General features: G+C 39.9%; 1 protein-coding gene across 2 annotated transcripts in view; it reads left to right on the plus strand.

Annotated features, from left to right (window-relative positions):
- The first annotated feature begins 1,093 nt into the window (after window positions 1–1,093).
- ARFGEF2 (ADP ribosylation factor guanine nucleotide exchange factor 2) overlaps window positions 1,094–21,458 on the plus strand; it is a 32,574-nt gene continuing 12,209 nt past the window's right edge. The window contains exons 1-22 of one of the 2 annotated variants that reach the window (XM_065754402.1): window positions 1,094–1,331; window positions 7,443–7,473; window positions 8,272–8,395; window positions 9,105–9,251; window positions 10,107–10,286; window positions 10,713–10,932; window positions 11,590–11,661; window positions 11,944–12,092; window positions 12,458–12,588; window positions 13,118–13,352; window positions 13,601–13,700; window positions 13,941–14,080; window positions 14,774–14,882; window positions 15,375–15,576; window positions 16,249–16,360; window positions 16,927–17,132; window positions 17,325–17,409; window positions 17,496–17,667; window positions 18,722–18,873; window positions 19,062–19,190; window positions 19,407–19,565; window positions 20,667–20,814. In XM_065754402.1, coding sequence (XP_065610474.1) covers window positions 1,193–1,331; window positions 7,443–7,473; window positions 8,272–8,395; window positions 9,105–9,251; window positions 10,107–10,286; window positions 10,713–10,932; window positions 11,590–11,661; window positions 11,944–12,092; window positions 12,458–12,588; window positions 13,118–13,352; window positions 13,601–13,700; window positions 13,941–14,080; window positions 14,774–14,882; window positions 15,375–15,576; window positions 16,249–16,360; window positions 16,927–17,132; window positions 17,325–17,409; window positions 17,496–17,667; window positions 18,722–18,873; window positions 19,062–19,190; window positions 19,407–19,565; window positions 20,667–20,814 — 3,142 coding nt within the window. In that variant the 5' untranslated portion in view covers window positions 1,094–1,192. The remainder of the gene's footprint in view (window positions 1,332–7,442; window positions 7,474–8,271; window positions 8,396–9,104; window positions 9,252–10,106; window positions 10,287–10,712; window positions 10,933–11,589; window positions 11,662–11,943; window positions 12,093–12,457; window positions 12,589–13,117; window positions 13,353–13,600; window positions 13,701–13,940; window positions 14,081–14,773; window positions 14,883–15,374; window positions 15,577–16,248; window positions 16,361–16,926; window positions 17,133–17,324; window positions 17,410–17,495; window positions 17,668–18,721; window positions 18,874–19,061; window positions 19,191–19,406; window positions 19,566–20,666; window positions 20,815–21,458) is intronic. The other variant, XM_065754404.1, reaches the window with a different exon arrangement.

Here is a 21,458-nt window from a genome sequence, read left to right on the forward strand (position 1 = left end):
AAGTTCAAGTCAGTTGCCCAATGACAGCTTCAGCTCACACAAGGACTTTAACCTTCCAACGTTGTGCCACATTTATTACACAGTATGTTCACAGATATTAGAGGCTGAATGTACTATCACTGCCAGGAGAACTGATGTAACCAGCAGCAGGTCTCTGAGCCAGTCCCACCCTAGCTGTTTGTGACTGAATGATGAGCTGTGAATTTGTGCTCATATCACAGCCACACCAGAACTGCTAATTTCCTAGGAAACTCCATACCTTTAGATACCAACCTTATAAATTGTTTCCAGGTGTAGGAAATTCCTAGTTCACTCTCATTCTAATGCCTGATTTCCCATGTTCTAACTCATACCACTCATCCACTCATCCAAGCAGCTCCATGCAATCCACATAAACATCTGACAGCAGAGGTGATTGTGCAGCACCTGCCCGACTCCCACGTGAAGTAACGCTGATGTTTTACACAGGTGCTTGTGTTAAAACACTTTGTTAGTGTTTTCCGGGATAAAAATTGCACACTGTGGCAACTGGGCTCAAGGGGTCTACTAATGACCTTTAAAAGGGCAAGAATCCCAGTGCTTGGGAAATAAGGAGATGTCCAACCTCGTGTGCCCGTTTTCTTAGATATTGCCATCCTGATTCGGTTAAGCCCTTTTTGGAATGATGTTTTAGAGGTGACTGCGTTCCTGTGATGGCTGCAGGTTTCTGAAGGAAGGCGTCACATGAGTGAATTTTCGGATTACTGCCATGGGTAACACTGTGCCTTTTGGGTTGGTTTGCGAGTAAAGCATCCGACCACAGGTCAACGGGGAAAGGCAAAAGAAACAAGTGGGCACAAGAAGAAACAACTGGACACCAAGAGTGAAGTCCTGGAAGTTGAAATTTCATTTTCAGCGATTCTTCGATCGCCACCTCGAGCCGAGCCGAGCCGAGCCGAGCCGAGCCGAGCCGAGCCGAGCCGAGCCGAGCCGAGCCGAGCCGAGCCGAGCCGAGCCGAGCCGAGCCCCGCCCCGCCCCGCCCCGCCCCGCCAGCGCCGCGCAGGGGTCGGAGGCAGCCGCGGGAAGGCGGGGAGCCGGCCTGAATCACGTGACGGTGCCAATATGGCGGCGCCGTGGCGGCGGCGCTGTGGCGGCCGCTGAGGGAGGCGCGGCTCTTCCGGGTGATGGGCTTTGAGCGCTGCCGGCCCCGCCATGCAGCCCCCGGCCCGCGAGCAGGACGCTCGCACCAAGAGTATGTTCGTGTCGCGGGCCCTGGAGAAGATCTTGGCGGAGAAGGAGGCGAAGCGGCCCCCGCACGGGCAGCTGCGGAGAGCCTGCCAGGTGGCGCTGGGTGAGTCCGGCCCGGCCGACCCGATCCGCTGCGCTGGGAGCTGCCGGCCTGCACGGCGCTGCGTGCCGGGCCCCGAGCGGGGCAGCGCCCGGGGCTGGGCGCGGTGTCACAGCGGGAGCGCCGCGGCGGGGTCCGGAGGGACCCAGGAATGGGGGGGAAGCGCTCCCTCTGCTGCGGGGGGACAGCCCCGGCTGCTGTGTGCTCTGCTCGCTTCTGGCCCCGGTGTGGAGCAGAAGGGCTTGGGTTTACTACTCTAGGATTGCTTTACGAGAAAGCGAAAGATGAGCTTTTCAAATAGGAAACGGGCTGTGTGGGGACCCTCGCGTCCAGACCCCCTGATCTTACGGGCTCTGACACTTTCTCCCCGGCTCGTGGCTGGGCCGGCAAAAACCGTGGTGCAGCCCCAAATAGGCTGTGGTGTGCAGAACTGAAATGTCTTCTGAACTTGGCAACCTGCTTCTAAAATCTGGAGCTACAAATCCATCCTTTCGTAACGTAGATCTATCTGCTAAAGTTCTGAAAGAGTATGTTATGGTACATAACATAAAATTAAACTACAAGCTTAATTTTAAAAGTTAACTTAATTATCGAGCCCTGTGCTGTAGTAAATGTGGGAAGAGCGCTAAACTGTTTTTCAAGAAAGAAGCTTCAATACTTCCAGTAATAATAAAGTTCAGTTAGCTTCTGATAATTAAATCTGAGTACAAGTAACTTCGTTTCTCTCCGACTGAATTAACTCAGGGACCTGGTCAATGTGTCAGCTGTTATTCTTTCCTCCATTATCCCATGTTGTATTTGAAGTAATCCCTTTCTAGCTCTCACTAGATTTAACGTACTGTCTTACTTGTACAATATTCTCTTTAATGGAGCATTGGTGTATTTTACCTTTTATAAGCTGTAAAGCATGGACGTGGTTCATAAGTAAATTCTTATTCTAAATAGGGAGGAACTGCTGCATTCTGGAGCTACCTAACTAAACTAACCTGCAACTATTAACAGTTTCTGCTGTATTGTTACTGGAGGTTACTGGAGTAGTGTTTATGTTAATTACACATGCTTTAAATTTCTGTTTGGTGAAAGAGAGGAATGCATTTCCAGCTGTGGAAATGATGGTCCTGTTTTTGTCTGTATTATTAATCTGTGCTTCACTGCTGAGAAATTACTGCTGACAATTGCTGTCATCCTTATATAAAGAAATCTGGGTGGTAGTTAACTTTAAACCATTACTGAACTTTTATTTCCTGTATATTTTCTTCTAAGTCCAATATTTTCTTACTGAACCAGTAGTTTACAGTTTTGAACTGCAAAATATCTTTGACTATATGGAAATGGGAAGTACCATTGCTTCAAATAGGTTATATATATGAGAAGGGTGAAAGAGCTTATTCACTCTTAAACTGTGCAGGGCTTGTTAGCTTGCACTGTTGGCCCAAAGCAGTGATAGGTATGTCCTTGAAAGTGGGACTGGTAACAAAACCAGTTCTCAGTTGTTTTTCTTAATTTTATTTTTTGCTCTATCCACCTCCCTTGTGAAACATGCAGAGTAAATGTTGAGTAAGCAGAGTTTGAATGGATTCCTTCATGCAGTCTCTTGCCTCGTCAGTAGGTGTAATAGTTGTATCCTGTATCCTGTATCCTTAATGCCAGTAAATCCCAAGAGAGGTGGGGAGAAATGAACCTCTAAACAGAGGAACTGTTCTGCTCTGCTCTAGAATATGGTATTTTATTTTTTTAATGAAAACTGGTTTTCTACAGCCAGCCAGCATATAAATGTTACCTAATAAGCACTTCTGTGGAGTGTGGGTGTACGTGATTCCCAGTGAGTGTAGTGAAGCAGTCTGTATGCTGACAGGTTTACAGTGCAACACGGGGCACATCATATCGCAGCAGTTCCTGTGGGTGAAATGCTGATTGTGTCCCTGGGTCTCTCCAACTATTTGTGTTACCCCATTAGGACTGTTTTTAATGACGTGCTATGCAGCCAGCCTGGTTCTGTGACCTTTGATTGCCTAGGCACTTCTGTGTATGCGTCTTGGAGCTTTGTCTGCAACAGGATGTGTTCTGTTAGTTTGTTAACAAGCTTAAAAAAGCAATCTCTTAAGCTAGGCATTCTCTTAGGATTCCATGTGCGTTTATGTCATCTCTTGGTAGAAATGATGGATGTCTAGGAAAAGTTTGTTGTTTCAATAAAACCTCTTGGCTACCTCTTAGAGGTTCACTCTAGCTCAGGGAGTGCTGGGCTGAAGCAAGATCTTGTTACACAGTGCAATGTCCTCTAAAGAATTCTCTGTAGTTGGACAGAATCAGTTTGTTGGGTTGTTTCGTAGCTGTTTTAAGTCTAAGGCAACACAGCAAGCTTCACACAGAACGGAACAAAACAAAAAGAAGTTCGGGCTGTTCCGTGTTTGCGTTGGCATTGCTCTCTGGTGTTCTGAGCTGCTATGGAAGGACATTCATTGCTCTTGTCCTTGTGGGGGCACAAGGGCTGGCATTCTCTGCATGTGACCTGGTCTGTTTCCACTGTGCTGAACTTGACTGTTAAGATAGGATACAACTGACTGCAGATGGGTAACTGTGTCATTCATTTTAATATGTAGGGTTAAGTACAGGCAAACTTAAACTATCCCTTGCAGAAGTTCATTTCTGTCTGTGCCTGGTGCTACTTTCATCCTCACTAGAGGCTCTGCAGGGCCTTGCTTGTTGCTGTTGCTGTGCTGGCTATAGGAATGCTGGAAGGCTGCACTGAGTGGGCCGCACACATAGGGTGTGGAGTCAGAGGTGGATCTGATTGAGTGGATGGATGAGTGCCTGCCTGCGTGTTCTGGTCTGAGAGCAGAACCATGATGTGAGGGTCAGCACTGTCCAGCAACGGCCACAAGCTGTCCTGTGCTCAGACTGTGCTGGAGCAGTGGAAGAGATTTCATAGAGTCGCAAAGTTGGAAAGGCCCTACAAGGTCATGCAGCCCAACTGTCAGACAGTTTGGCTGTGCTCTTACTGCTGCGAGGAACAGAAGTGTGCAGCACTTGCTGGAAGCTGGCTGTGCCTGGTCCTCCTTGCTGGCTCTGGGTGTAACAGACTTCAGTTAGGCAACAGTTTGTGTTTCATTTGCTTTTGGTGGTCAGACCACCAAATGAGCACTGGAAATGTGGATGTTTCCAAATGATCTTGATGCAATCAGCAGCAGGAGCATGCCTGTAACTTGTTCTCCTTGTCTGATTCTTTTTTGCCAACATTTTTTACTGAAACACTGTTGTGATGCAGAAGTTTTATGCTGCTTTGGAAAATCTTTTATATAAAATGTGGGAATTTTAAGATGGGTTTAGGTCATGTTTTCTTAAGGCTAAAATTATCATGAAATGTACATTTAAAACTTCTTTAGCTATGCTGCTTTACTGGTAATCAGTATATGATGAAGATGACTAGTTTGAAATGAGGAAAAAATCCTCCTGTTGTGTTTCTTCCTCCCTGCCACAAATCTCAATACACATAACTTGGTTACTCCGTTAATGTAGAATTGAGCACTCACATTATTCTCAGCTGCAGGTCTGTTAATGAAACCTTTCTTTTTGTGGAGTGTTAAATTTTACAATATAAAAGGATATTTTCTTGGGTGGGACTCATTGCTTAATATTCACTGTAACTTGTTTTTTTTTAATTATTATTTTGTTTACTATTATTATTATTATTATTACAATTAGGGTTAAGTTGAGAAGTTTTTTCTCTGGGGAAAAACAGAATCACCTCAACCCTACCCTGAGCATTTCTCCCTGCAAGCCTTCCTTGGTGGCCTCCCACTGGACTGTATGACAGTGAGGACAGTGCCTATGACCTTCAGCTTTGCTTCTGCTAGCAGCTGGGTGCCTACAGGAAGGAGGATGCCAAAGCTCAACTACATGAGCTGACCTAAATTTTGGGTGGTAGGCTGGCCAGACTAGTTGATGCTGAACGGGTTTCAGTTTCGGATGGAAGATGACTACTCTGGATTCTAACTGCAATTAACGTGTGCCCTTCTTAGTGAAAATCTGGTAAGAAAACCAAGTGTCCCTGGAGAGTCCTACCAAGAGACAGATGTGCAGGTAGCATTTCTGTTTTTTAAAAAAGAAAAAATACAAAACTAGTGATTTGAGTAAGTGGTTGAAACTTTATCTTATGTTCAGTAAAATTCTAAGTTTTGGCTAAATAATATTTGATTTGTTCAAAAGAAAGATGCTATTTTTGTCTTTCCTGATGACTTTTAAAACTTTAATTGCAGGCACTTGCATTCACTTGCATAAAACATGATATTAGGGGAACTACTGTTACCGTTGTTGAGCTGGGTACAATCAAAGACTTGGTGATTAAACCTGATCTGCTTAGTGCTTGGGAACTACGGCCTTGCACCCAGTAACTGCAGGCATGCAGTCATCAGAGCCTGAGGTGTTTGGGGTGAGCTACACTACAAAGCTGCTGGTCTGGCAGTTCTGCATGGCTGCTGCTCTGAGGCTGTGAGCTTTTGAGTTCTCCCAGCACACGATAGCCACTGCTGCTGATTTTTGACTGTGCACAGCAGCGATGCGTGCTTCTTACTTTGTCAGTAGGTGTGCAACTTTGATCTGATACCTGCCACAGCAGTGCAGGGCAGAGGGATGAGCTGGCGTGGGATTTGTAAAAAGTTTGAACACGTATGAGCCTAATTTCATGGCACAATGCATGAACAAACCTGGCTTAACCATTTGCAGTGGTTGTAGCTCATGAGCCAAGGAGCAGTGAGAGGTATGTGGTAGTGCTAACTGCATGTTTGTTAGTTCTCCAAAAGTACTACTGAATAGGTTGGGTTTTTGTTAGATATGCTGTTGTATGGTTGATTTAGAAAATGGTGGGCTTCTGAACAGAGCCATGACCCGCTCTGAATCTGTGACTGTTCAGTTTTGCTGACCCATCAAATATAGGGTGGGTTATGATCCTTCAGTTCTTGTCACCTGTTGCTAATGGACGTTATAGTGCTGCTTTCTATCCATGGTGGCCTTCCATAATGGAGAGAGCATGGCACCAGTAGGAAGTTCCAGATGTCACTTGTCACAGCTTGGAGTTTCATTGGCACTTTGCTTCCATTTCTCTTTAAAATGGGGATAGTAATACTAAAAAAATGGGTATACTCTGCAAGGAATGTTCCTGTAATGTTCTTTGTGCACAGCCTTTTTGCTCAAACTGCTAACATCCATCTGTTGCAGTTTGTAGTGAGCCTTAAGAATTAATGCTTCTAAGATGAAAGAGATGACTGAGGTTCACAGACAACACTGAACATTGTGTGTCATGTCAAAACAGTGGTGCCTCTCCAGAGAACGATCAATTTCTGACAGCTCTGTAGTTGAAACAAGTTCTGTGGGCACGGTAACTTACAGGGACGTGAGGTTGTGTGGGGTGGGCTGGATGCAGGATTCCTCGTGGTACTTGTGACTGTAGCAGTGCACTTGCTGTGTGTGCTGCTTGGTACGTGTGTCAGTGTTCACATCGTGGTGATGCACTGATGCATCAGAAATTCTTAAAAAGCCAGTTTAGGATATAGAATTCAGTGGTGTTTGAAATAGAAATGGGAAGCATTTTTTTCCTGTGTTTCATCTTCTTGAAGGCTCCCCCAAGGTATGACACACAATTTAAGTAATTCATAACGATGAAGAAACTCCTGGCAAGATGATATCTGTTTTGTATTCCTTTTCTGAGTGGGACTTGGTTTGTTCAGTTGATGTTATATTGTAGAGTTTATCAGCAGCAGGCTGACCAGCATGGGGCTTAACAGGAAGGTCTGGTGTGTTGAATGAATGGTTTATGTAGTGGCTTAAAACTTTTCCAAACCTGAGCTCTCTACTTTTTTTCTCACAGAGTGAACATGTATGTAATGTTATTTTAAAGATACCTTTCAGGAATATTTGGGGAAAAAAGTTTTTAAATGTAGAAGGTAAGAGCTATGCCTCCCCATAAGTGGTGTCTGTGATGTCAGGCTGAAGACGTTTCAGAAAGGAGTAGCAAGTACTCAGATGTAAGACTTTGCTTTGTGTTGTCCCATATTTGTGATGTTGCTGTCAATAAGTTATGTTGAGTGTTATAAATTTTGAATTTTTTCTTTCTTCCAGATGAAATAAAGGCAGAACTGGAAAAACAAAGGTAAATGATTAGTTGCTGTAAGCTATGAAAGAAAACAGCAAGCTGAATAATTTGGTAATGGAAATGTAAGAGTACACATAAGTTACTGCAGGGAATTTGTGAACATGCAGGTGCACACCTTTTTGCCAAAAACATGATATGGCCCATGTCTCCCACTTGCACAATGTCTGTGGCTCTGGGTGCTGAAGCCATAACTGCCTTCTGAATTTCACTATGAAGTAATTGCAAAACTTGTAACAGGTGTGAGTTTTTCACTTCCTGTTACTGTACTTACTATAGCCACCAGGATGCCTGCTGCTGCTTACAGCTGTCTGATACTATGTGACCTTAATTACGTAGATCAAGAATGCCAATTTCAGTATTATTTCTTTTTTTATTTTATAAATTAAATGTTACTTTGTAATTTAATTATTAACCTAAAGTATTAAAACATTGTTCCAGCACTGTGCTATGATTTTGAAAATCGCTCCAAAAATGTTCCTTTTTGCCTTAGGGTACTTCATACAGGCTCTGTTTATGTAATTCAGAATGGCTTTGACAGTTCTATCACTAAGTTGTTCTCCAGTATTTCAGGTAGTGGGACTATGTGGAGAAGGTCAGATGCAGTACAAAAACAACCCTGTATTTTTATGTGTGATTTTGAAGAAAATCAAGCTTTTTAAAGAAAAGAAGCATAGGAGAATCCTGCATTAAGTTTGTATGCGTCTGTGTACTGTTCAGCTGTAAATGTGGGAAAGGAGGGTGGGTAGTTTGCTGTGATATGTGTTTAGAAAAATAAACAACTCTTCTCTGACCTAGAGAAGGCACTGTTGCTCCACCAAAAGCAAACTTCATTGAAGCTGATAAGTACTTCCTTCCCTTTGAGCTGGCCTGCCAGTCAAAGTCTCCACGCATTGTCAGCACTTCACTGGATTGTTTGCAGGTGAGTTGAGACTTGGGGATTGTGAAATGGAATAACATGCAGTTAAAATTTTGTGCTGCTGCCGTCCTTAGAGAGGAGTAGTATTATCCTGAAAATGTACAGCTGTGCTGTGGGTGTTTAAATGCATAAACTGTAAAATAGATTATCATCAGATTTGACTGAAGGCTCATCTTGCAAAAGCAAGACATAAATGTATAGTGGTGTTTTATAGTGAAAAAATCCTTTGAAGCTCATGGATTCTTACATTATTATTTAAAGTAATTTAATCTGCATTGCTTAAGAAAAAATATTTACCATGTTGTCCCTTGTAGTTCTGATGTGATGGGAAGTCAGACTGGAATTATTCTACCTTGTTCCTCTTTCAGTACTAAAGAGAAAAAAAACAAATGTGACTTAACTTCATCTTGCTACTTTGGCCAAACTTTTCTGTTGTGAGTAGGTTGAAAGACAATACATTTTGCCTAGTTGCAGTAGGAAGAAATGTGGCACAGAAGTGTGTATATCTATTAAATCTTGTTTTGTCTAAGTGTGTGAACAACATAAGTATTTGCTGACCTCACTATTGAAGATGTTAAGAATCCATATTAAAACTGTTATAGTGAGGCTGCCTAAAAAACCCTTTTTCTGGCATATTAAACTATCTTACTTAACAGTGTATGGTTATCTAAATCACAGAATCATAGAACTAACTTGTGTTCTTTTTGCCTAGAAACTTATTGCATATGGACATATCACTGGCAATGCCCCAGACAGTGGAGCTCCTGGAAAACGCCTGATTGACCGGATAGTTGACACAATCTGCAACTGTTTTCAGGGTCCTCAAACAGATGAAGGAGTACAACTGCAGATAATTAAGGTGCTTTATTTGATACATTTTGTGATTCTGAGATTTTTAGTTAGCTTTTTCTATCGATTTTGTAGCTGAAAAAATAGTCGTGAAACTCCACTTAGGATCCAATTTCTCCATTTCATACAGCATTAGATATGTTAGTTAATTCAGAGGGGTGGTCACAGGGTCTGAACTGGTGTTTGAAATGTATTTTCTTTTGGTGAGTCAGAACATAAGGGAATAGCTGATGTACTTTTGTCCTCCTATCTGGCCAAGGTCCATGGCCTGGGAACTTTATTGTGCAGAAATTTGACAGTTCAGTGTTCGTTTACTAGGTTAGTAGTGCCTGCACTCATTAGGCCAATCAGTTACTGTCAGCCTGATGCTATGATGCTGGGAAGCTTTCAGTTGAAGGCACTGTAAATGTGGTGCAGTGTCAGGGGCTGTTGCTGTAGCCTGTCTGCTCTCTTGTCTGTTTTTTCTGGAGAACAATGTATCTTCTCAGCTGGTCAGCAGTATTGACAGTGTATTCTGGTTCTGAAATCTATGTGGGCTAATGCAGTTGAGATCTAGAAGTTGGTGAACCTTATAGTTATTGAATTTTATAACTGTTTAGGCCAACTGGCCCTTTACAGAAATGAAGATGTGTAACAATAAGGGTAACTGAGGTGGAATCTTTTGCTCAATGGAAAAATAATGGTGATAAAATGCTTTAACAGGTCAAGAGAGAATGGCAGTGCGTTTTCTTTGAATTGCATTGTGGTTTCAGAAAGCTAGAAAGTCTTATAAAAAGATTTTTATATTTTGTGACAAGGCCACAGTTAATGAAAAAGCTGCATGAAGTGTATTGCCTCAGATCTATTGTTTCATGGAATTTTTCAGGCTCTCCTCACTGCAGTAACGTCTCCATATATAGAAATTCATGAAGGAACAGTTCTCCAGACCGTTAGAACCTGTTACAACATCTATCTGGCCAGTAAAAATCTTATTAATCAGACAACTGCCAAAGCTACCCTTACACAGATGCTAAATGTCATTTTCACACGGATGGAAAATCAATCTGTATGTACCTTTTACTTCTGTTTGTATCAAACACTTAGGCTTGACAAATTAATGGAGTACTTTTGTGTGCCTATTGTAGTTAGATATCTGTTGATTTGTAATTTAAAACAGCTGTCCAATTCTGCAGTGAAGCATACTGAAATGTACCATTTGATTAAGAATAAAATAGGAAACTTGTTGCTGATAACAAGGTTTTGCCACTGCATTTTCTGATGAACAGTTTTAGACAAATTATGTGTTGTTTCTAAAATAAGCTCTACACCCCAATGGCTGAGCTAAAGCAGGTCTTTGTCATTGGGGCAGCCAAGCAGTGTGCTTTGTTTTGTTACTCATCAGTATGTGAATTCTCAAGGGAGCATCATTTATTGTAGGTATTTATTTTCCCTAATGTTTTCTGCCTTAATTTTTTCACAATTCTTTCTCAAGGTGCAAGAATCCAGGGAAGTGGGAAAAACAAATCAGCAAAAATCCCAGTCTCCTACAGTTCAAGCAGTGACCAGGTCTCCAAGGATGGGTCAGTTGAGGCACCACTATCAGGAAGGCAAATGCACTACTCCTGTAAGTGTGGAATTAACTAATGGTGAACCTGAGAGGACAGCATATGGAAATGTGAAGTCAGAGCAGGATTTGGTTCCTTCAGTATCAGGTGAACAAGAATTGCTTTCAGTTACGTTTCTGTTGCAAAATGCTCTTACGCTGCTGCTGGGAGAAGTGATTGGGGTTATTGGCCGAAATAACATCTGCATCTTCTTGGTGGCTCTTCAATGTGTACAGTCCATTATTAGATATTGCCTGCAGTGTTAAAACCACTGAAGAAAGGTTTACTTCTGTCCTAGAATTCTTCTGAATTTCTATATAGTTATACCAGTATATAGTTTTACTGGAGCTTGACTTGATTAGTTTGACAGAAGGGAAGGAGAGTAAAAAATAATCATGGTATGTCTGAAGTGATGGAGTTACTTTAAGATAATCAAAGTCCTGTGGTAAAAATGTGTATTATGAAAATGTTATCATATGCACATATGGTATCCAAATTAGAATAGTAAGGTATTCCAAAAGGAAAAAATGATAAGTTGATAAATACAAATGACAAATATACTACATTAAAAATGCAAGTGCTTGGAAATAAATTATGGAAATAATGTAAATGAATATTGTCATATGATTTCTTTGTAAAGGCTTTACATGAGAAATAATTGAGAAAAAAAATTTACTACTAACCTTTCTGCCTCTGTCCCATTTTTCCTTTGTCTTCTTCCTAAACAAAAGTACAAAATTCAAAATTCTCTCTCTGTTTCACCAGAGGAAACAACTGATGGAGGAAAGGAAATGGTTAAAGGCATCTTGGAAGATGTGGTTGATTCAGCTGTGAAAGGTAGCAAATCTTCAGAAATAAAATAGATGCATGTTTACTGCAGAATTCTTATTCCTGTAATTATAAAAGCACAGATTGTTTCTTACTGTTATTAAGTAACTTGTGAAGAACACATACTAAGGGAATAAGGAAAGGCCTTTTATCGTCTTACAGGATTCTTCTTTTGCTTGTAGCAAGAAAATTCTTGTAGTTTACTATTGCTGCTTCTATGCCAGTTAATTGTAGAGCTTCACAAATGTCAAGGATTGAAAAAAGTTTGTCATTTTTCCTTTTCCTCTTTAGTAGCTGAAGAGAAGCAGGGAACAGAAATGGCTAAGGCTCTACCTGCAATAGAGGCTGCAGATACAGTTCTTTCTGGCTCTAGTAGTGAAAATATACAAACAAATGGAATTCCAGATGATGGACAGTCTGTCTCCTCTACTGATAATCTGGTAAATAACTTCACTGGATGCATGTGTATGGATAGGAAAGGAGAAGTTTTCATGCCAATAATACAGTGGGATTTTGAGGAGAGAAGGAACAGAAGGCTTAATATATGTGTCCTGCTTAGCTTCAAAAAGGAAGCAGCAAATTCAGTTTTAAGTAGATGTTGAAAATGACTCTTCTAAAATTGATTAATTGTAATTTAGAATTGGTAGGAGGAGAAAGAGGTGGTCCAGATCACTTGGATTTCAGTTTAGGATTCATTTGTATTAGCAAATCATTGGTTAATTCTTAGAAGAGCTATGGAATTTTTCTAAATTACTGTATTTCTTTGTCTCACTGAGTATCCAGTGTTTTATTTCTTACTCTTTAGGAGGCAGATGGATCTGGACATCAAGCTGCTGCCAAATTTTCTCATGTTCTGCAAAAGGATGCCTTCCTTGTGTTCAGGTCACTGTGCAAGCTCTCCATGAAGCCACTTGGTGATGGACCACCAGATCCTAAGTAATGGAACTATATTAATTATGCTGTTCTCTCCTGGTAGCTTTTGGAGATGGGGAGTGCAGATAAGTAGTTGCTGTATGCTGAAGTGGGTATTCAGAATTTGCCACTTGAGCCCATGTGTCAGTCAGCTTGATGAAGCAAATTTCAGTCCTGTTCTCATGTCTTTAAAATGTAGTACCTGAAAGATCTCTGCATGTAATGGGCTTATTAACCTTTTCAGTTGAAATGGCCTTGACTTTATTTGTGAAGCTCCGAGTAGAGGGAGGGAAAAAATGCATCTTAGTAGGACTGGACTGTTGCAAACATCTGTTGTCCTAATTCAAGACATTAATATTCCTGAAAAAAAATCTAAATTAAGCTGGACAATAGCTATCATCTTAACTTGAAGGGTGATTTTTTTTCTGTAATTGACATGGCTTAGGATAGCAGGTTTTTTTCATAGCATGGTGGAAGTGCTGTAGTGCTCACATTGTATATAAGTGTGTACTCAGAGAAGCAGTAAATCTTTGTCTATGTTGTTTTTTTCTAGATCCCATGAATTGCGTTCTAAGATAGTGTCTCTCCAGCTTCTTCTCTCAGTACTACAGAATGCTGGTCCAGTTTTCAGGACACACGAAATGTTCATCAATGCAATCAAGCAATACCTTTGTGTAGCATTATCTAAAAATGGAGTCTCATCTGTTCCTGATGTGTTTGAGCTTTCTCTTGCCATCTTTCTTACACTTCTCTCTAATTTTAAGACTCATTTAAAAATGCAGATTGAGGTGAGAAAGTTTTGCCATTTTTCTTCTGTTCTAATTCTCAAATAAGGATACTTCAATGATAAAAATTCAGTGGCAACTTAATGTCTTAGTTTTTCTTTTGTTTACAGAATTTATCGGTATATTAAGCATTTGGGTTCTACTGTATATGAAGTTATATTTTTCAGGAGAAATTGAATAGAAATGAATTTGTATGTTTGACATAGTTCTAACAAGTTTCAGATCAAGTCTTTTCCTTGTATATTTTGCAGGTGTTCTTCAAAGAGATATTCTTGAATATTTTAGAGACTTCTTCAAGCTCATTTGAGCACAAATGGATGGTGATCCAGACTTTAACTAGAATTTGTGCAGGTATTTATTTGTTGTAAAAAAAAAAAAAAAAAAAAAAAAAAAAAAACCAAAAAGTTTGCTTCCTTTGGCAGCAGAGGATAATTTTTTAGAAAAATGCTACATTTAATATTTAACAAAAAAAAAATTGATCCCTTAATGCTGGAGTTAAATGTGTGTATTTAAGCCCATTGCCTGCTCTATTTCCTTTTAAAAATGCTATTACACAGAACTCTAATGCTTGGCCTTCCATTTGTTTTCAAGATGCCCAGTGTGTAGTGGATATTTATGTGAACTATGACTGTGATTTGAATGCTGCTAATATATTTGAACGCCTTGTAAATGATTTATCCAAAATTGCACAGGGACGAAGTGGGCATGAATTGGGAATGACACCTTTGCAGGTAAGGATAACAACTTTGAAGATAAGGTACAATTGTGCATCTGTGTTATCAATACTTCTAGTTTGTTTCCTTTAACCTACTTTTATTACTTATATTAGTTAGCTGTATTAGATACATTGAAGCTGGGTAATGAGGGAACATGATAGATTTACCTGGGTTTGCAGTATGTCTGAACTGTGACATAAAACTTGTTCTGTGCTCTTTTGATCCTCTCTCCCTAGTGGGGCCAACAAATGAGCCTTCCTTAATCATGTGTTCTTTTGACCAGGAATGAAACCAGTATCAAGAAACCTTAGTGTCAGTGTTTGCATGACCTGGTTTATTATACAGCTAAAGTCGCGAGACTCTTGTCTTTGTGGAGAGCTCTGATGCTATAGAAACTTGCTGGATGTTCGTAATCATTCGTATGTTTAAGCTGTATTTAAGAATTGGTGTATGTTGCCTTTTGGTTGTACTCATCAGCTGTCGATAGATCCAGTGCTTAATGAGCTGGAATGTGCCATCAGTCTAGTTGTGGTTGCTTTTGGCCTGGATGTATCCAACCTAAATTGTAAAGGGACAGAAATGTACTTGGTATCATCAGCAGAGCTCCCCATAGCTGATGAACTTATGAAGATCTAAATGATGTGATGTAATGCATCATAAAAACTTGTGGATACAAGTGTATTATGTTTTCTTGTTGGATATTTCTAGGAACTAAGCCTGAGGAAAAAAGGGCTTGAGTGTTTGGTTTCTATTTTAAAATGTATGGTAGAATGGAGCAAAGACCTTTATGTGAACCCCAACCATCAGACAAGCTTGGGTAAGATTGTTTTCCTTATAGGGAATCTAATTTGTTAAATAAATTTGTTCTTGTGTTTCCTTGTGGTTCAGAAGTTATTCACTTGTGTGGGGATGCCAGGTTTTTACATGGCAATTCATCATATAAGTATCTTATGAATGGTTGTTGATGCTGTTGCAGTAGCTGACTCTCCAGATGTCTGATTTGAATAAGCAGGGTCTGTTTTAAAACTTAGTCAGACCATCATTGACTCTATAAAAGCTGTCTTACATAGCATGTGATTGTGACATGTCTTACAGCCACTAGGCTCAAGGGTCTATCTGTCAAGGTGCTGATGTTTTTTCGTTTTTCACTACTTTAGAAATGCATCTGTATAGCATGTTTGTGTAGTGTAGTCTGACATAAAGTAAGGCTGCTAAAATTAGGATTTTGGCTTATAAATTTTTAGTAGTAGTTTTCTAACTGAGCTTTTACTGAACAGGATGACTTAAGTCTCTTCATGTTTATAAATAGGTACATATAAACCATCTGAACAGGAAATAGCTGAAGGGAAATGCCTTGACAGTGGAGGGAGGCGAAGTAGTGTCAGTTCCTTGGACTCCACTGTGTCATCAGGAGTTGGGAGTGTTGGCACCCAGACTGCTGTCCCAGATGACCCTGAGCAATTTGAAGTCATCAAACAACAAAAGGAAATAATTGAACATGGGATAGAGCTGTAAGTTCAGTAATGACAAAAAAAAAATAACCTAAAACTTCCTAGTATACAACCATATTGATTCTTAGTCTTATATAGTCATAAGCTTGGGGGCATGTGACTGAATTTAGTCCTGAAGGCTCTTGCTTCTTTCAAAAGCCAACACTGGGGGGAGTACTGTAGTTAAAAATGAATTCAGTGACATCTTAACTGGAGCTTTGTGCCACTACATAGATGTGCATGTGCCTAGACTGAAACTAACTTGAGTAGGCAGACACGTTGTCTTCCAATTCTTTAAACTATTTGTTGTCTTTATCAAAATAGTTGCAGTGAAATGGTTTTTCAGCAATGGATTGTTGCTATTTCATTAATTTGAAGAACTTTCTCTGAAAATGCTATGAATAGCAACATTTTTAATGGAAATTATCTGGTATTTCAAAAGTGTCAGTTTATAATAGTCTTGAGTTTTCTAGCAATGACTTCTAAGCTGGTCAGAAACTGAATGTACTTTCAGATATAACCTGTGGTGTGATAGTTAATGTTTTTGTTACATGTTTTTTGACCTTTTTCCAACTTTGAAAAAGACAATATAAATCAGTCATTGGTTCAGTAGAGCTCTGTGAAACTAAAGCTTTGTTGTCTGGGAGGTTTTCAGTTATATGCATCACTTCATCCATGTTTTTGTCTGAATAGGTTTAACAAAAAACCAAAGAGAGGAATACAGTATCTACAGGAGCAGGGAATGCTTGGCAGTACAGCAGAGGACATTGCACAATTTCTGCACCAAGAAGAACGTCTCTGTTCTGTAAGACTATGGGCAATATAAGATTTATATTGGTTTTTAACAGGGGTATTCTTACACTGTTTCTGTCTGATCCTTACGTATGCACTCTGAGTTCATATTTAATTAATAGATAATTAAAAGCATAAGGATTCTAAAGGATATGCTTTATCCCAGTGCTACTTTCTACTTAATAAAGTATCCCAGTCATTTTAGTAAAGTAGCTGTTTTCAATGAAGTGCTGAGGAGCACAGGGTTTGTATATATCTGCATTAGCAGTATTTTGCCAGTAAAGGAGTATCACGTGGCACAGTGGCAAAACATTCTCCACTGTATGTGAAATGGGGCACAGATTAGCTTTCCTTGAATCTGTGCTAATGCAGGTTTCACCGTGGGATAAGTAAGGGAAACAAGAGTAAGCAGGCTATGTCTGTTTTCTAATGATGCTGGTTTCCTGCTGTCCCTGTAACAGTTGCTCTGCCTACTGAGTGAAGCGTATCAGTCTTACAAAATTCAGTGCTGTGCAACAGTTGCAAAGCTGGCAGTTGGGTTACGTCGTAATAACTGTTTCTTGTGTTGTTTTTTTTTAGACGCAGGCAGGGGAATTCCTTGGGGAAGGCAGCAAGTTTAACAAGGAAGTGATGTATGCCTACGTGGACCAGCTTGATTTCTGTGGGAAAGACTTTGTCTCTGCTCTACGTATATTTCTGGAAGGCTTCCGGCTGCCCGGTGAAGCCCAGAAGATTGATAGATTAATGGAGAAGTTTGCTGCAAGATATATTGAATGCAACCAACGGTAATTCAAAACCTTGTATTGGATAAGTGCCTGAAGAATGTCTGTTTTGTTCATGGTCCTTAAGACTGAGGTACAACTCTCACTTTTACCAAGTTGGGTATTTCCACAGGTGTGTTTTCGTTCTTTTGAAAATGGAGGTAATGGATAGAGGAATTAGGTGTCTAATAACATGTTTATTTTTTCTTCTCTTAGGCAAACACTATTTGCTAGTGCTGACACTGCCTATGTTTTGGCATACTCTATAATAATGCTGACTACAGATTTACACAGTCCACAGGTAGAAATTTTAACAATGGACTTGTAGAAGCTCAGATCTCCATAGAACTTGCATTCAAAACCTGATATCCTGATTCTTTTTTACAGGTAAAGAATAAAATGACAAAGGAACAATACATTAAAATGAACCGAGGAATCAATGACAGTAAAGACCTGCCAGTAGAGTATTTATCCACGATTTATGAAGAAATAGAAGGAAAGAAAATTGCCATGAAGGAGACAAAGGAATATGCAATTACAACCAAGAGTAGTAAACCAAGTAAGAAGGATCTAGAAACTGGAAAGACATGTTCTGAACTATTGCATAACTTTCAGGATGGCGTAGTGGAGTTCAGGTCACTTTTGAAACCATCTTTGTGCAACATATATTTGTATTCTAAATGTAATTTATAGGTATCTGGAATCATACTGGCTTAGTTATTACTTAGTGCAGCTACTTTATAATGGAAAAATAGCTGTGCAAGCGTATCCATCACCACTGCAGAAAAGCACTAGAAACTGGAATTTTTTTTTAACGAGAAATGTGGGGGGAAATAATAGGGGAAGAAAAAATAGTTGAAGTTTGCTGTTGTTTTGCTCCTCAGCTTCTAGCTTTTATCTACAAGAGTGTGATTTTTTTCTTTATTAGTAGCATATCATAGTTCATAGATAATAAATATCACTATCCTTGTGATAACATTTGAGAAAGGAGATGCTGAAGAGTGTATTTCTACAGTTGCTTTCTCTCTTCTACAGCAAGCAAAGATTTGTGTGTCGTCTACTGTAGAAAGCAGAGTCTCCAACTGTACTTTCTTCATACACAATGGGCATTCATTTTATTCTGTATCTTCAGCACTGTGCTTTTTTGGTATTTTTCCATAGTACTTGCAAGTTTCCTAAGATCAGAACAGAAACAAAATAATCTTTTGTGTTTCTTTGTCCTTACACTAAGTTACCAACTTAGTTTTAAATTGATGAAAGACTTGTTTTGTGAGGAGGATGTCAGTCTAGAACAGTGAAGCATTTTCCATCCATTATAAGCAAAGTGAGTTAATAACATATGGCTGCTGCCTTGTGCTTGGTGTGTATTAAGGGGCAGAATTAGATGTATTGTGTAGAAAAAAGTCTTAGGTTGGGGTCTGGATTTTGGTGCTGTAATTCGTTGTTTGCAACCATTGACAGTCTCCTGAATTCTGATGCTTCTGGAAGACTGTCTTTAATTTCATTGTCAGTACCTTCATTTAACGTTTGTCAATATGAAGATACAGATTTTGCTAATGGGGGGAGGGGAGCAAACCAAAACCAACAATGCATCTGTGTGATGTTCCCATTAGGTGTAGCTAATGAGAAGCAGCGGAGGCTGTTGTACAACCTGGAGATGGAACAAATGGCTAAAACTGCTAAAGCTCTGATGGAGGCAGTAAGCCATGCAAAGGCTCCTTTTACCAGTGCCACTCATCTGGATCACGTCAGGCCCATGTTCAAAGTGAGTGTCTGTGAAATTCTTGTTAATCTTCATTGTTAAGAGTTTCAAGCATAGAAAAAGAGGGGGAAAATGATTGAAAAGTTAAATAATGCAACAGGTGGATTTTTTAATATATTTAGTCCCTGTTGTGTAGTGTTTTAGGCTAAAATCTTAATGGAATTGTGAACTTAATTTCTTCCTTTCTTTAGCTTGTTTGGACTCCATTGCTGGCAGCTTACAGTGTTGGTTTGCAGAACTGTGATGACACAGAAGTTGCATCCCTTTGTTTGGAAGGCATACGGTGTGCAATTCGGATAGCCTGCATCTTTGGAATGCAGGTTTGTGTGGAGGCTTTTCTCAAGAATTCTGCTTGCCTTTTATTGCTGAGTCCTCTTAAGGGCACTTGCTAGTTTGCCTCTTTTTTTACCCTGGAAAATGCTCTAATGTAACTGACAATTATGCAGTAAAATAAAATAGCATAGGTGTGCTGGCCAGGCAGCCTTCTCTGGCTCTTCAAGGACTTCATTGCAGTGACATGTTTCTCTGTCTTGTAGCTTGAACGAGATGCTTATGTGCAGGCCCTTGCTCGGTTTTCCTTGTTGACTGCCAGTTCCAGTATTACAGAAATGAAACAGAAGAACATAGATACCATTAAGACACTTATTACAGTCGCTCACACAGATGGCAACTATCTTGGGAACTCCTGGCATGAGGTAGTAGCTTTCATGCAACTGCATTGTTCTTTGAAAACTTGCAGGACTTTGTTCTTCTGGTTTGCTTACTATTTCTAGTCTAAATACATCTAGCTCCTAGGATGTGTTTCAACTCTGCTTGAAATATGGATGTGAGTGTGTTTTGTTAGTACTAAAAAATCTTTTCTTTTTGCAGGCTCTATAGGTATGGTGTGATCAGCACTGTAATGTTTGTAGGTGCTTTTGATAAGGAATTAAGACTATGCTAAATGTGCATTCCAATGCAATTCATAGAATTCTACACAGAAACTACTGCTTTCTTGTTCGTGTAATCAGAAATACTCCAGCTCACAGCTCCAGGCTTCTCTGTGTAGCATTCAGCAACCTGTATGCCACAATTGCATGAAAGAAATAGGTCTGCAATAGTTTAGTGAGGGACAGGTGAGGATAATCTGTGAGAATCATACTTATTTTCCTAAGGCATATTTTCCAAGAACTCAATCACTTCTGAACCAGTAATGCTGCTAAAAGGGGATGTTCCTGCTGCATTTTTTCTTGTATTAGACTTTGGATGTGCAGTAGTATGAACCAAAAGGGGCTGATGAGTTCATGTGGGCCTGGTTTAAAGCACAGCCCCCAATTGCTGGTGACGATCCAAGGATTGTTGCAGTGTGGGGAGTGAGGAAAGTCCTGTTTGTGCTTGCAATGAGGCAGGTTTGGCATTTTCATGATCTGCACTGTCATTATTAAATGGCAGCTGCTACAATGCAATTGCTCTGGAATGGTGAAGCTGATGCAAGTTTTGAAAGCTGATGCTGTGAGATGTAGTAAAAAGGTCTCCTGGAGTTGGAGATTTCTTTTGAATTAGATTTCTTCACACACTATATATATATATATATTTTTTTCCTCAAGTATTGGAATGGTTTATGGCAGCTGGTGATCTTGAATGAGTCACTCAACACAATTTAGTTTACAGTTGCTTTTGTGATGTTGTTGTTTCAGTTATATCAGAACTGTTGTTGGTGTCAAAGTTGTTTTAAAGATTAGAGAACCTGGAGAGTGCTAGGAATAAATACATAATGGTATCCATAAAAATGTGTTCTAAAATATCTTTGTTTTTAGATCCTGAAATGTATTAGCCAGCTGGAACTGGCACAGCTTATAGGAACTGGGGTGAAAACTCGTTATTTATCTGGTGCTGGGCGTGAAAAGGAAGGAATCATTAAAAGCTATGCGTCTGGAGGGGAAGAGTTTATGGGCCTTGGATTAGGTAAGCCTGAATCTTCAACATCACAGAATGCATGTATAGGTGAAGTATGATGGCTAAGAGCTCAGTGTTATACCAACGTGTATGTTCATTTGCTCCTAGTGGATTAATGGAATTAAAAAAAAAATCCATCACAACCTTTCAAAGTGTTTTAGTAATTACCGAATATGTTCACACTTCATTAACTTTAATTGTATGTAAAGTTATTTTACAAAGTGCCTCCAGATTTATTTGTTGGGATGCAGTGTTTTCAAAGGTGTTTTGCTTACTTAAATTTTCTTACCAGTGCTATCAGTTGCTCCTTATGCTCTGCTCATAATTAAAATGCAAACACTTTCTCTTTAGGAACTATAGTAGTTTCAGTGATAAATAACTTTTCCAAAGAGATTCCTCATCTCTGCATCTTGGGCTCGCTGTTTTGGTTCCTATTGTTCCCGTAGTATGTGGAACAAAAAGCTGTAGCTTAGAGGAGAAAGTCTTAATCTTTGGAAAACTGTCAAGGTGACACTTGAATTCCAAAGCACTTAGGAGCTGATGCTGTCGGTGGTGATTGGACGGTGCATGGTTGGGATAGATGATCTTAGAGGGCTTTTCCAACCTTAATGTCTATAATTCTGTGATGATGCTGAATATAGCAGAACTGTGCC

The sequence above is a fragment of the Cyrtonyx montezumae genome, unplaced genomic scaffold (genome assembly GCF_038088225.1).
Source record: "Cyrtonyx montezumae isolate F1298 unplaced genomic scaffold, pur_monq_1.0 scaffold_9, whole genome shotgun sequence".
In the NCBI taxonomy this organism is placed as follows: Eukaryota; Metazoa; Chordata; class Aves; order Galliformes; family Odontophoridae; genus Cyrtonyx; species Cyrtonyx montezumae.